The sequence below is a fragment of the Ambystoma mexicanum genome, chromosome 1q, assembly GCF_040938575.1.
Source record: "Ambystoma mexicanum isolate Mex_15411 chromosome 1q, UKY_AmexF1_1, whole genome shotgun sequence".
Lineage (NCBI taxonomy): Eukaryota > Metazoa > Chordata > Amphibia > Caudata > Ambystomatidae > Ambystoma > Ambystoma mexicanum.
The window spans coordinates 322,256,473-322,269,504 of record NC_090922.1 but is presented as its reverse complement, the minus strand read 5'-3'; the positions used below and the strand labels follow the sequence as shown (position 1 = coordinate 322,269,504).

The 13,032-nt window shown below is 42.8% G+C and overlaps 1 protein-coding gene across 2 annotated transcripts in view; it reads right to left on the bottom strand.

Annotated features, from left to right (window-relative positions):
• GPATCH1 (G-patch domain containing 1) overlaps window positions 1–13,032 on the bottom strand; it is a 952,962-nt gene that overhangs the window by 314,888 nt on the left and 625,042 nt on the right. For both annotated transcript variants that reach the window (XM_069639172.1, XM_069639180.1), the window contains exons 13-14: window positions 11,304–11,431; window positions 197–333 (exon numbers count right to left, since the gene is read on the bottom strand). In XM_069639172.1, coding sequence (XP_069495273.1) covers window positions 197–333; window positions 11,304–11,431 — 265 coding nt within the window. The remainder of the gene's footprint in view (window positions 1–196; window positions 334–11,303; window positions 11,432–13,032) is intronic.

Sequence of the window (13,032 nt, the reverse complement as noted above, 5' to 3'; positions counted from 1 at the left end):
GCAAGATTGACATGCAGCATGAATCACCATTTGATGCCTTAAGATGCTTCCGTCCTACTCCAGCAAATTTCCAACTACCAGTTGCTAAGCCCATGAGAAAGCTCCAACTTGAATTACATGACTGCAGCAAACCGGTTTAGCATTCTATTTTGAGATGGACAGCACATTACAAAATGGAAAATAATGTCTGACTTACTGTTTTCATTGGTCCACTCGGTCACTCTTTCACTTTTTATTTCTTTCTGCAGTGATGAAGGCGTCTCAGGTACAGTTAAGAAATTGAACACTGAATATTTATCCCGTTTCACCTTTGGCAAGCCTACAATAGTTGATCTAAAAACACATTAAAATGATTAGTAATGGCGAGTAGTAAAAGGAACATTTTACCAGAAAAAGCATGCAAGTGTTATTTATTTATTTGGGGTTTTCTTTTGCGCCACCAAAACAGTTTAGTTCAAACCACTATGAAGAAAGGGATTGTGGGGAAGGCGAGGAATAGGACCGGAGACATTCATTCAAAGAGATTTGCAGTCCTGATTAGTAGGAGAGGGATTACAGACAAGGTTCGGTTGACAGAGCATGTATAGCAGTCATTGCAAGCAATGCGAGTTAAGGTCATAGTTCTTAAGCTTGTGGTCCACCAGGCATCACAGAATTGAGGGATCAGGAATAAAATGTGTAGGCTTAAGAGGGTACAACTTAAGAATCATCACGTTCATACTGGCCATCAATGGGTTCCATGTGTTAAAAACGCGGCAAGAATGGGCGTGGACACAAAATATCGTGGCAAAAAGGCAGTGGTTTTGCCACCGCAATCCATGCGGGGGATACCCCCGCCACCCGCAGACCCATTATACCATTTAAGGGGAGCAGGGGACACCCCCGCTCCCATTAAATGGTGTAATGGGGTACACCTTTAACTGGTCACACCACAGCATTTTTGCCACGATTATTTTGTACTGGCAACATTTTTGCCGCGATTTTATCACTGCATACCCATCAATGCTGTGCTGCTCTAACCTGCCCAGAGCATGGTGCAACCATGTTTAAGTCACAACTAAAATAAACCCAATATAAACGTTTGTTCATATAAATAGTGATTTAAAATACTCTTAAAATCAAACATGCGTTCAAGCTGGTCTAAACATAACTGATGTGGTCCTAACACGAGAATGGTTAATGTATTAACCGCTACTAAAAAGGTAACAAGATCAAGGATGCCTCACTCCGCTTTGTCAATACCCTTCCTTTAGCTATACATACAGACCACAATTCAATCACAAAGTACAAGTCATAAAGCCAGCGTGCCAGACATCATACAGTATGCCAATGGGTACCAAGGACAAAAACACAGAAAACTGTTCTCGACATTCTGTCTTAAAGGAATAGTGCACTCCAAAATTGTATTGTCCCGATCGATCGGGCAAATCGTTATAAGCATATGTTGATCGATCATAAAAAAACTTTCTATGTACGTTACCTTAGTTATCATCACCTTTACACATGCGAAATCAGGTAGCAGGGCGCAGCCATCTTGTGCTAATTTTAACCGTTTATCCATCACCCTAAGTTCAAGTGCCCCTGCGGCATTAAATCATATCATCCGCCCCTGAAGCTGACATCACTATTGCTAGCGATATTCTCCACCTATTTTCATGACGTTAGTGTGTAGCGTAGCCAAACGCGCCCAGTCATCACCTACGTCTTTACGTTAGTTGATGCAGAACCCGGAATATCAACACACACATTCTCTCACAGCGCGCCCCAAATCGGAACAGAAAACACTATTTTTAAAGGAAACACCAATAGTGTGCAATTTATAATGTGCTTTTATTTCACATTCGACGCTCCGAGAACATCCGCCAATTTCCATTTTCAACCGAATTTTTTATTTTGTTCTGTTCGAACATCAAATCTTTATCATGAGGCACATGGTGTTCCTTTAGGTAGAAGCGCGCATTGGACGCACATTGAATCGCAAGGCTTCTGCATCAGCTTCTTGCTAGACCACCGTAAACATTGTCAGGTTGCTCCTAGTTGCTGGTACCGCAAAAGAGCATATCGGTCCCAGGCAGTCGTCCCACAAAAGAGTAATTGCGATCCAGCCCTTTAGGTTTATCTGCCACTGCCGGTTGAAGGTATCTGGTCTTTCCATCTAATGCCATTGCATCTAATGTCATTCCATCAAATTTCTTGCATCTAAAAACTTTGAATCTAATTAATTTTTTGGGGGGTAAAGGGTTAATTTTTGTTTAGGTGCATTATAAAGGGTAAAAAACAGGGGTTGAGGGGCGACCACCCGCAAAAAATAAAAAAATAAAATGCATTAGATGCAAAGTTTTTAGATGGAAACAATTTGATGGAATGGCATTAGATGCAATGGCATTAGATGGAAAGACCATAAACCCCTGTTGAAGAATCAGTCACTGGGTATCTGGAAGCAATGACATTTGCAGAAAGGGAGGATGTAGCTGTGTAGAAAACATAACAGAAATATATTTTAGTAGCCGTTCTTTATTCAAATGTATCCATGTACCCTTTAATTCAGCACCGGGTGAAACCTAACAATTAACACAAACCAGAAACAATGGAAACACAGAAAAAACATTGTGGAAAGTTGGAGGCTACGATGTGCTTCAGAGATTAATGCTGTGGAGTATGTTTATCTCGCAATGGGAAGCATATGCGGAAGCTAATTCGAACACCACAGATGCATTATAAAGGAATATTAGAAACGAACTAGGCGTTGGTGAAACCTGGGGGAACCCATACGCATACCTCTCAACTCACACCCTTTTGACGGGTGTCACCCGCCACTTTGGCAGCTCTCTCACCCGCCAAGCTCCCTATATGCCCATAGAAACCAATGGGCGTTCACCGCCAAATACAAAATCGGGCATTTTCACCCGTTTAGGGGCCATGAAAGGTTGACAGCTATGCCATACACGGACTCTATGCATTTCTTTGCTGGACTGCCCATGTGCCCGGGACAAAGACAAATACATACAGGTTGTGTTTGCGTGCCGTCACAATATGCCCCCACCAATATGCCACAACTTCAGTAACACTTAGTTGGTATTTCCATTCTCTTGGCGTAATGCAGAGTGTCCGCTCAGTTCAACTGTTTTCATGAAATGAAATTGCATGTTCCTTTGTCCATTTTTGAAATGGTGAACCTTATCATGTTTGCGGGTATTACACACCTCCCGTCCCTCAATCCATAGCGAATCCTCCCTTTTTTCCAAGGACGAACAACAATTGAGCCTTCTTAGGAGAGCGTATGCTAAGTTTTGTTTTGGTGAGTTAAAGCCACAAATCGAAAACCTACCGTACAGGAAGCCTCAGTGTGAACAGCCCACAAGCAGCATCAAACGCAGTGAGTGACCTTCACTCCAGGGGAGCGATTAGCCCAGCCGTCCAACGTGGCATTCAAAATATGTTTGAAAAATAAACAAATTGTTTGCTGGCATCCACCAATGCTGCGCTATCGTGAATACTTTTTGCTCATCTATATTGATAGTGTAATTTTTATAGGGAACTTTTTGGGGCAAATCACTCTTTGACCTCCGCGACTTCAATTATGTACACCAAATCTGGTGGTGTCGCAATGGTGTGTGCAGCAGAAACGGAGACAAAGAGTTCCCCCACTCCGATTGTGAAAGAGATATCGAGGGCTGCACACATCTCTTTACTGCGCCACAATTGTATTTCAAAAACTTGGACTCTTGGTCATAGTGAGAGTAGGTTTATTAATAGCCCTTTTTTTGATAACACGTGTTTCGGCACACTCCTAGTGCCTTCCTCAGATCAGGGCAATATCTATTTACCATCGACTGTTCTGTCCGCTACAAATAACGTATTTGGTGGCTGAGTCCCATCAGACTCTAAACGTTTTCTGACAAGTTCTGTTTTACTGCATCACGCGTCGGGTTGCAGTAAAACAGAACTTGTCAGAAAACGTTTAGAGTCTGATGGGACTCAGCCACCAAATACGTTATTTGTAGCGGACAGAACAGTCGATGGTAAATAGATATTGCCCTGATCTGAGGAAGGCACTAGGAGTGTGCCGAAACACGTGTTATCAAAAAAAGGGCTATTAATAAACCTACTCTCACTATGACCAAGAGTCCAAGTTTTTGAAATACAATTGTGGCGCAGTAAAGAGATGTGTGCAGCCCTCGATATCTATATTGATAGTGATTAAGTTATTTTAAGGCAACAGTTCCAGTTAGAGTCTTCCCCATTCTCACGTCTGCGTGCACCCCGTTTTCGCAGAGGAATGTGCTCTGCGGATAACGTGAGACACTGACAAGTCATAAATCCGAGTGCCCTTCCATCTCCACTGAACTTCCCGTGCACTAACAAATGTTGTGGGAGAGGTGGTATATCCCGCCACCCTGCACCATTCTCGTACTGCACAAAAGACGTACAAGCTAAGGTGGGACACATCTCCAACCCTCATGTGCCTATTTGTATCACCCATGTTTCATATAAGTGTATTAACGCAGTGCAAATGTGTATACTTTGAACTCCATTTTGTGTCCTTCCAAACGCCACCCTTTTGTAGGCCCTCTGCCCATCTTCCGAAATGTTCACTCTCCCTCTCCCAGCGCCACGCACAGCAAGCCCCCACCATCTTTGCCCTGTGCCAGCTCAGATCGTCTCCTTTTCTCACGGAAATGCAGCTATACATTTTTGCAAGTTGCGAGTATCGAGCCCTGACAAAATGTGCTCATCCAAGAATGCGAGACCAAGGCCTCCTCCAACGTTAGTGCCCCATCCATCTCTGTTGACCGACTCATTCCATCTCCACCCCCTCCCTGCCAGGCCATGGTCCCCTGAACCCATGCCCCCTATTCCCATTGGCTGCATCTGGTCACCAGACCCTACCCCCGCACCACCTCCAATTCACCTACCATATACCTAATCTCGAGTCGTCATATATTCTGGTAACACTAACACCTATCAACACTGTGTTTGAAATCGTAAGACTCCAAAGGCAGCAAATCAAAGATCTTCCCTTCTGATAATGCACCCAAAAGGAACGACCCCTAACACATGCCCCCATAATAATATAGGTCAGAATGCACCTATTTCGCACCAGCAGCCCCCTTTCATGCAGTGCTTTGCTTATAGTCATTAGTTCTTGCATGCCAAGTTTGTGATTTAGCTTACGTCTCATTCCCTAGTGGGACTTGTATTTATTCTGTCTATTTGGACACGTGCATGCTAAGTCAACTGCAGACCACGCAGTTGCTTTCATGCAGATATCCTTCAGACCCTTCCGCGCCCTGATCAGTGAAGGACCCACAAGAGCTGGCCGAAAGCGGGAAGGAGAAAACTCAGAGTTACACTGTATGGCATGCTCCAACCCGGCACTTCTTGCAAAAAAAATTGACAAAGAGGATACATTTGAAAAGACAATTTGAACGCTTAATACTTGTTAGTACTTTTAATAGCTTTGAAATTCAAGTTAAATACATTTCCATTGGTCATGTACAATGTACAAACATTGTGTAACATACACACTGCTGCTAACCATTTATACCGGGAAGTCAAATGTTCAACGAGCTTTTGGTGGACAGGGCTCACTTGCAATGTTTTGTTGCAATGTATGTGCCCTAGGAAAACAAAATCAGGATCGATTCCATGAGTATACATGGCCAACACATTAAAAGTGAGATCTTTCACAAAATCGAATTCCATTTCCTGGTATATGGGCTTGGCAACCCATTTTTTGTTTTGTTTGGAAAAGGCCAGCAGTTCTTGATTGTTCTCTGCCTAGATTCTCGTTATGCGTTAATACAGCTAGTAATGTTCGATTTTGCATACTGTCTATGCTGAAGTGCAACCTCTTGGCCCTGTACTTTAGGCACATATTATGGAACACCTCCATATCTCCAGTGTGACAGAACTCTAGAGTCCCTTCAGGTCTCTTGAAAGAGTTTTATCAGACATGATCTTCTCTAGAGCTTTGTGTGGAGGTGAAGATGGAACCAACCACTTCTTCTTGCATTCCTGTTCCTCCAATAAAGGTCCATGTGCACATTGGTGAAAATGTTTTTTGTGTCCATGTGTGGATGTTGGAACAGGGGTGCATCAATGAGCGCCATTTTTCCAGTAAAATGTCCACAGACCCATCACAAGTTTTGGAGCTCCACCAAAGATGGTTGCTGAAAGACTGGGACCACTGTAAAATATTTTCAGAACCCTTTTTTTTACCAGCAGCTGTGATTTGTTATTGATTGATTTGGCAATGTGCCATACATCAAATTGATGGGGAATGTTTGGAAACTGCTCTCGCATGACCTTGGCTATTGAAACATGTCGGTCAGTAGCTATGAGGTCTATTTGCATTCCCATCGATTGAAGATGTTTGAGGGATTTTACGAAACCAAGTTTCTCCATGGCCACTGAGCATTTACTTTGGGACACCTGCATGAGCCCGGAACTCACCATTTTTTTTTGTTTCCATGTCCAAAGTGGTATATGCAGTACTTTGCTGAAAATCCAGGGCTGTCACACTGTCCATCACCAGCAAGCCTGAACCGTTTGCCAGAGAATGTACTTTCAATTGTCATTTGTTAAATTTTCCAGGCTTGACTAATAGCGGGGAATAAGAATTCTCTTTAATATTTATAGTACTGCGTTTTAGCTAGGAACTGAAGTCCCACAAATTGACAGAAACTGGACAACTAACTAAAAGTGGAACAACTGAAAAGTAAGGCTGTTGAACACAGTAGATTTCCAGCTGGCACTTTGTCCAGCATTGGTTGAGCAGACCATGAAAATGTATCATGGAGGTGGGCACAGGTGGCACATTTTCCCCCTCACTGGATGGACAACACGTTCAATGTAAATCAAGCATACAGTAGATAGCACTTTATATAAAAAAAAACATGTATGAAGACAACACCAGCCTAAAACACTTTTAGTAAACAAAATTGTTTTAGTTACCCTTTTTTTCTTGTTTTTCTGTGAAACCGTGGTCTTCTCTGTAACAACCGCACCAGCAAGCTGGTCCACCACCTCAGATCCATGTGCCTCCTCTTCTAATTCCCGACCAATATTCTATTCCTTGAATAGAATATTAATTAAAAAAAAACAAAAGTCAAACGTATTTGAAATTAAATTCTTTCTTCGCACACATCTCTTACATACATACCCTCGTAAACATTGTACATCATTAAGTCACAATATAAATTTCGAATTTCACCTGATTGATGGCAAGTGTACTCAATCAGAGAAGTATTCTGCATTAGGGTAGAAATTGTAACGTTAAACCTGTAATGATAAAAGTTTGAAACACTGCACGTTTATATGAATGTCAGAGTGTAATAGTATCCTATGTAGGATTTACTTTCTTTAATTCAAGGGGACTGTCAGCACGCATACCTCATACTATGGACCTGCTCCAAAGGATGATGTAATTATAGTCAAAGTACCAGCATCAGCCTGTAACACAGTACTTGTTTTAGTATGGATGAAAACAGCTAAATGGAACAGAGACAATAGGATGCAGACAATAATACATATGAAGAGAAACCCATAAATGATACATATTGTAAACAACCGACAGGATACATAAACAATTTCATATCATTTTAAATTCCAAGCATAATACAGTCTCGTAATTGAAAAATGAAATAAAATTACCTGTTAGGCGCTCAAAGTTGTTGTTGACTCCGGAAAAGAAATGGATGCAGAATCTTGCTCCTTCATTTTCAGTGCATTGTCATGAAGTGGTAAAAGGGAAAATTAGATTTGCATTAGATATGTGGGAAGATCCAACTCTCGATAATATGAACTTCTGCAAGCCTGTAGGGCTCACCATTGGTATACTGGTGGTGTCGTCACTTGCAAGGGTCTGTGCTTCTGTCGGTATGCTCTCCTAAAAAAATGGACATGTCAAGTAACCGATTACGAAAAGATTATACTTCCTTTGAAGGGCACTATGGCATTGTTTTCTATGGTCATAATTACTTTCTATGATGCTCCATAAACCAGGGACAGATGTGTAGTAAAATGTGGTATAGAAAAAAGTAATACAATCTGGTAAATGTGCAAACTTTAGTACGACACATGCACACCGAAAACACCAATCCGTTCATGTAGTTACCTGTTCAGTACCCCACCGCCTACAGCTAATTCATCATCCGGGACTCACCTGAGGCAGCGTGTGCATGAATTGAGTTGGAATTGCATTTGGAAGCAATTTACGCAACGTTCTGAGTCGATGCTTTTTTGTGTACTGCGATTGGTCGTACATATCTGGGGTAAAGTGCAAGCTGCAGATGCGGAATCGATTGGCCCTCAAGTCTCCCAAGACATCCTGGGCTCTACTTTCAAACTGGTCCACCGCAAATCCACAATGTCGAACCCATTGTCTTATTAGATCAATATTCCTTGGGAATGTATGCATTATTGTGCCCTTACTTTTGTCATGGCTCTTAGAACGGCAACCGAAAACCATACAAGCAGGCATTCTTGAAAAATCTATTTAAAAAAAAGTACACATAATTACAAAAGAATTATACTAAATGTGTGAGATTGATGGAATGATATCAAAGTTTTCTATGCAATGTTTGTTTTGGTCAAAGGAGCAAAACCTGTGTAGCGTACTCGAAGAATTGATTGATGTGACGAAAATCGTAACGTGTTGCATGTCTGTTGAATGTACTTTCATGCATCAGAAGGAAACATGCTTATAGACATGGTCTGAGAAAGATGCAATTCTATCACAATTGACACTGATGAAATTTGCTATATATCGAGATCAGAACACTTTAAACAGTAGACAATGGTAAAGTCAACGAGATGAATGAACATTACACTACTGGATACATTCATTCGAAATAGATAGACATTTTGAGATCAGAAAGAGATGATTAGGTAACCTGCCCTTACCCTGACTAACAAACAATTAGATTCAGCAAGCAGGGTAGTTAGTAGCAGGAGGACAGGTAGCGCAATCAGGTTTTGACTTCCAGTGCTCACAGATGTTCACAGGTAGCATGATCACGAGTTGACTGGCAGTGCTCACAGATGTTCTCTGGATAAATATCAAGGGGTTTATAAAGAATTAGAAAAGTGGGTGTGTATGTGAATGAGTGACATGTTTCTGGCGTGGTCTGCTTCAGGGAAGCCTGTCTGGAGACACCGGGTTTGGGGAGGTCATGTGTACAATGGCCCCTGTGCGGAAGATACCTTTGAAGTGTACATGGGGTTGGCCGTTCCCACCCTGCCAGCCCCCTTGGGAGGGCACAGCCACAGGTGCAAATTGCCATTGATACTGGAGGGGGGATGGAGGGGCAAGAGGTGTCCAGAAAAGGCCACGAACATTGCTGAATGGAGACACACTTCTGTGAATTGCAGGGGCGCGGTTTGCTTCAGGGGGGCCTGCCTGGAGGCACTGGCTAGGCCATGTGAACAATGGCCCCTGTGTGGAAGATACCTTTGAAGTGTAAATGGTGTTTGGCACCTTGGCCGTTCCCATCCTCAGCCCTGCCAGGACAAGCGAGTGTGTCCTTGATTCACTGAAAAATTGAAACAACTATTCATAAAAGTTGATTTATATTTTATTTTGTTGCTGATGTTGATGGCACAAATATACTACACATTGTATACTGCAGGTTGTAGCACAGTGTGGGAAAATCCCCTGTACTGACCGATGTCATCTGGGGAATTTGGCTCGAATGGCACCAATGACACAGGCGGGTATTACTCCTCGAACGCAGTATCCAAGCCTCCCATGAAGCCACCATGTAAACGCACGATAGGCCACCAGCCTGTACCACCTGTGGAAGAGAAATATTGTTTCTTGGTTGTGCATGAAAGACACATAAGATGACCACTATGATTTACCCAAATCGCGAGAGATGTATTGAATTGCCAGACTACATTCATTTGGCAGTGATAGATCAAAGTTACGACAATATAGGAGACAAACATGAAATGTTAGTGGCCTAAGTGACATCACACCTAGAGTACACTTACTTGTGACAAGGGCCAACTGTTGCGCGAAGCTCGTGCATAAGCACCATCATAATCCTCACCGCAGACCTTGTGAGGCAGGCTGCCCCCTGAAGTCATGCAGCTCGGTAACGCATAGCGGCCGTGTCTCGTCTTCTGGTATGTAGGCCAAGCATCCAGAGTTTTCTCTGCAGCAGCAGTTCTCCTCCTCGGTTGGCAAGACCTTGCACCGACTGCAGGTACACCAGGTGGAAACGTCTTCCATGCAACTACGCTCAGGCTCATGATCCAGTGATTCGTCCCCCCAATTGTCGTCCTATGCCCCATCGTTTCTGCGTCTTTCTCTTTCAACTAATTACGCCTCGGAATACTCCGGCTCGTACTGGTAGGGCTGTATTGTTGCCATTTACGACAAAATTAAAATCGATAGTAATGCTAGTACTAGTATCTGTACGCACAGGCTACGAGCAACGAAGATAGCTGAACAGAGCAGAAATGAGTCACAGGATACACAAAAAAGACAGTGAAATGATTGAAAAAGCAACTCTGATGTTGTCTGATGGAGACACGTCATTAGCTGGTGCACAGAGAACGTTGACACGAGACGTGCATTTGCATTGTCAAATGGGCCATACGCGTCTAGCGATGTCAGCTTCAGGGGCAGATGATATGATTTAGTGCCGCAGGGGCACTTGAACTTAGGGCGATGGATAAACGGATAAGATTAGAACAAGATGGCCGCATGTGTAAAAGTGAGGCAAGCTAATGTAACGTGCATAGGAAAAAAAAATGTTCATCGATCAACGTATGCTTATTACGACTTGCCCAATCGATCAGGACAATAACATTTTTGAGCGCACTATTCCTTTAACTATATAACAGAATGTCCTCTAATATTGAATGGAAGCTACATAAAAAATATGCTACCAGAGAGTATATATACACGCACATGTTTATCTGGAAATGTGGGTTTGGCAATTCAGAAAAACAATCTGAAAATGTGGGTTTGGCAATCCAGAAAAGCAACTGTAGTAATGATTTCAGTAGTGGATTTATGTACTCGCTGGGCCATCAGGCTCCCTTACAATATCTAGTCTTCAATAGACTAATATATGAAAGTGCAACTTTCTAAATATTAAGGCTACATCAATTTTCAAGAAATAGATTTCTGTTTTCGTCATAAAGTACAGAACACCTAAATGGCCCTGTAAACATACTAAAATCATTTTCAGCCACAACAACTCTCAAAATGCTACAGATGACCATAGTAAAATCATTTGATAAATATAGCTGCCAAATAAAGAAATACGGGTATTCATGTGGCAGCTCACCCTGGGTAGGGATCCGGAATATTGAACCGTTTGCACAACAGCTTCTCGGGATGCCACTCAAACTTGTCTCTGGTGAGTTTGCCAAACATTTTCATCTTCACTGCAGCTGCCTTGTCATTTACATCACCCTGTAAAATGAAGCAAAACGTTTTCTTATAAGCTCTTGAAAGTAAGCTACTACAGCACAATTATGTCATCCTAGCCACTCAGACACTGTCAGAGCTTCAAATTATTTAAAACCATCTTGAAGAGCAAGCAGCCTTGATAGATTACACCTGAAGTGATACTTATTTCGTTTATCTAATCGTTTTTATAGAGTGCAACAATTCACACTAAAGTGTTGTAACAACTGCAAAGTGTATACTTAACGATCTTTCTAAAAAAAAAACTGCTATGGAATCCACCTGCACTCGACCAGATGCAAAACCGAGACAGAGTCCATAGGAATCCAATCGTTGTACGACTGCATGGAAATCGCATGCAAGAATAAAATGAGATAAACTCACACGAAGGAGGAGGAGGACTGCAGGCGGAGATCTTGTTGGCCCTCTGTGCTGCTCCTCCGTCTCACCAGTGGTGCAAAACAGGGCAGACCGGGAAATTGAGCCATAATAGCATTAGGCCTTTCTGTCACTTAATTTTCCCTGCTCTGCCCAATTTAAAATAGGGCTGTACGCCTTCAACCTGTATGGCGATACAAGGGTGAAGGTTTGGATCTTTGGGTCATGAATCATGAGGAATGAAGGGGGGAGTAGATCGAAGAGTACAAAACTCTGTACAGAAGGTTATATCACTGGGATTGTGGGCAAGGCATATTGACAGTTTGGTTCGAGGCACATATACATTTCTGGGAAAGGGCTGCACATTGTTTCTTTTGGATTTCTCCCCCCACCTGCATACCTCATCACACTATGCCAGCAGCATAACTTCCTTGATGCGTACCCGCAGTGGTGAAGCCCGGCTGCGGGTAAGGGCGGCTGTTGAACGCTGCAAGCTGTTAAACGCTGCGGGCCAGACTTGAATACTTGATAAGCACTCCAGGTCTCTTCCTGTGTCCTTGGCCGATGACAATTTGCAAGTATAACCTCGAATTGTCGTTCAGTGACTTGTATATATTTCAGCATACCCGCCATTTAACATGCTACATCGCTTTTAGTGACTTCTGGAGGGGTATGCCGCAACAAATGACATTTGCCTATCTATGGTATACTTTAAGCAAAGAGCCTGGAAAGCTTGTCTTCTAGTCCCGCCAAGTTACGATCCCACGCTTCAAAACTCCTGCTGTGCAGACCAGTGGTGTGGGGGGGTTGTTGAGATCTGCGGGCTGCTCAGTGTCTCGGCTGTTGGAACTGCAATTCGCCATTATCGATCGCCATTGACTTTCTTGTTTTCCTTAACTCCCAGAAGTAGCCCCCAAAATACAGTCAAACCAGGTCCGACAAGTTATAAACCTGAAACCTGAGTCTTGAACCTGAAAGCGTGGAAGCTTGCATTTTTTTAGTCGTGGCGTGAAGGGGGACGCTCAGGAAAATAGCAACTGCAGTTGCCCGGTTCTTTGGTTCATTCTGTTGGAATATGGTGAGGGGGTTAGGAGGAGGAGCAGACTGTGGATGCCCCTTTAGCCAGTTGGGCGTGCCTCTCCCTGACCTAAATTGGATGGTTTCCTTTTGTGCATTAGAGCACTCTTTATGCTTTAGGTTATCTTTTAAATGTAATTTGCTGCTAAAGT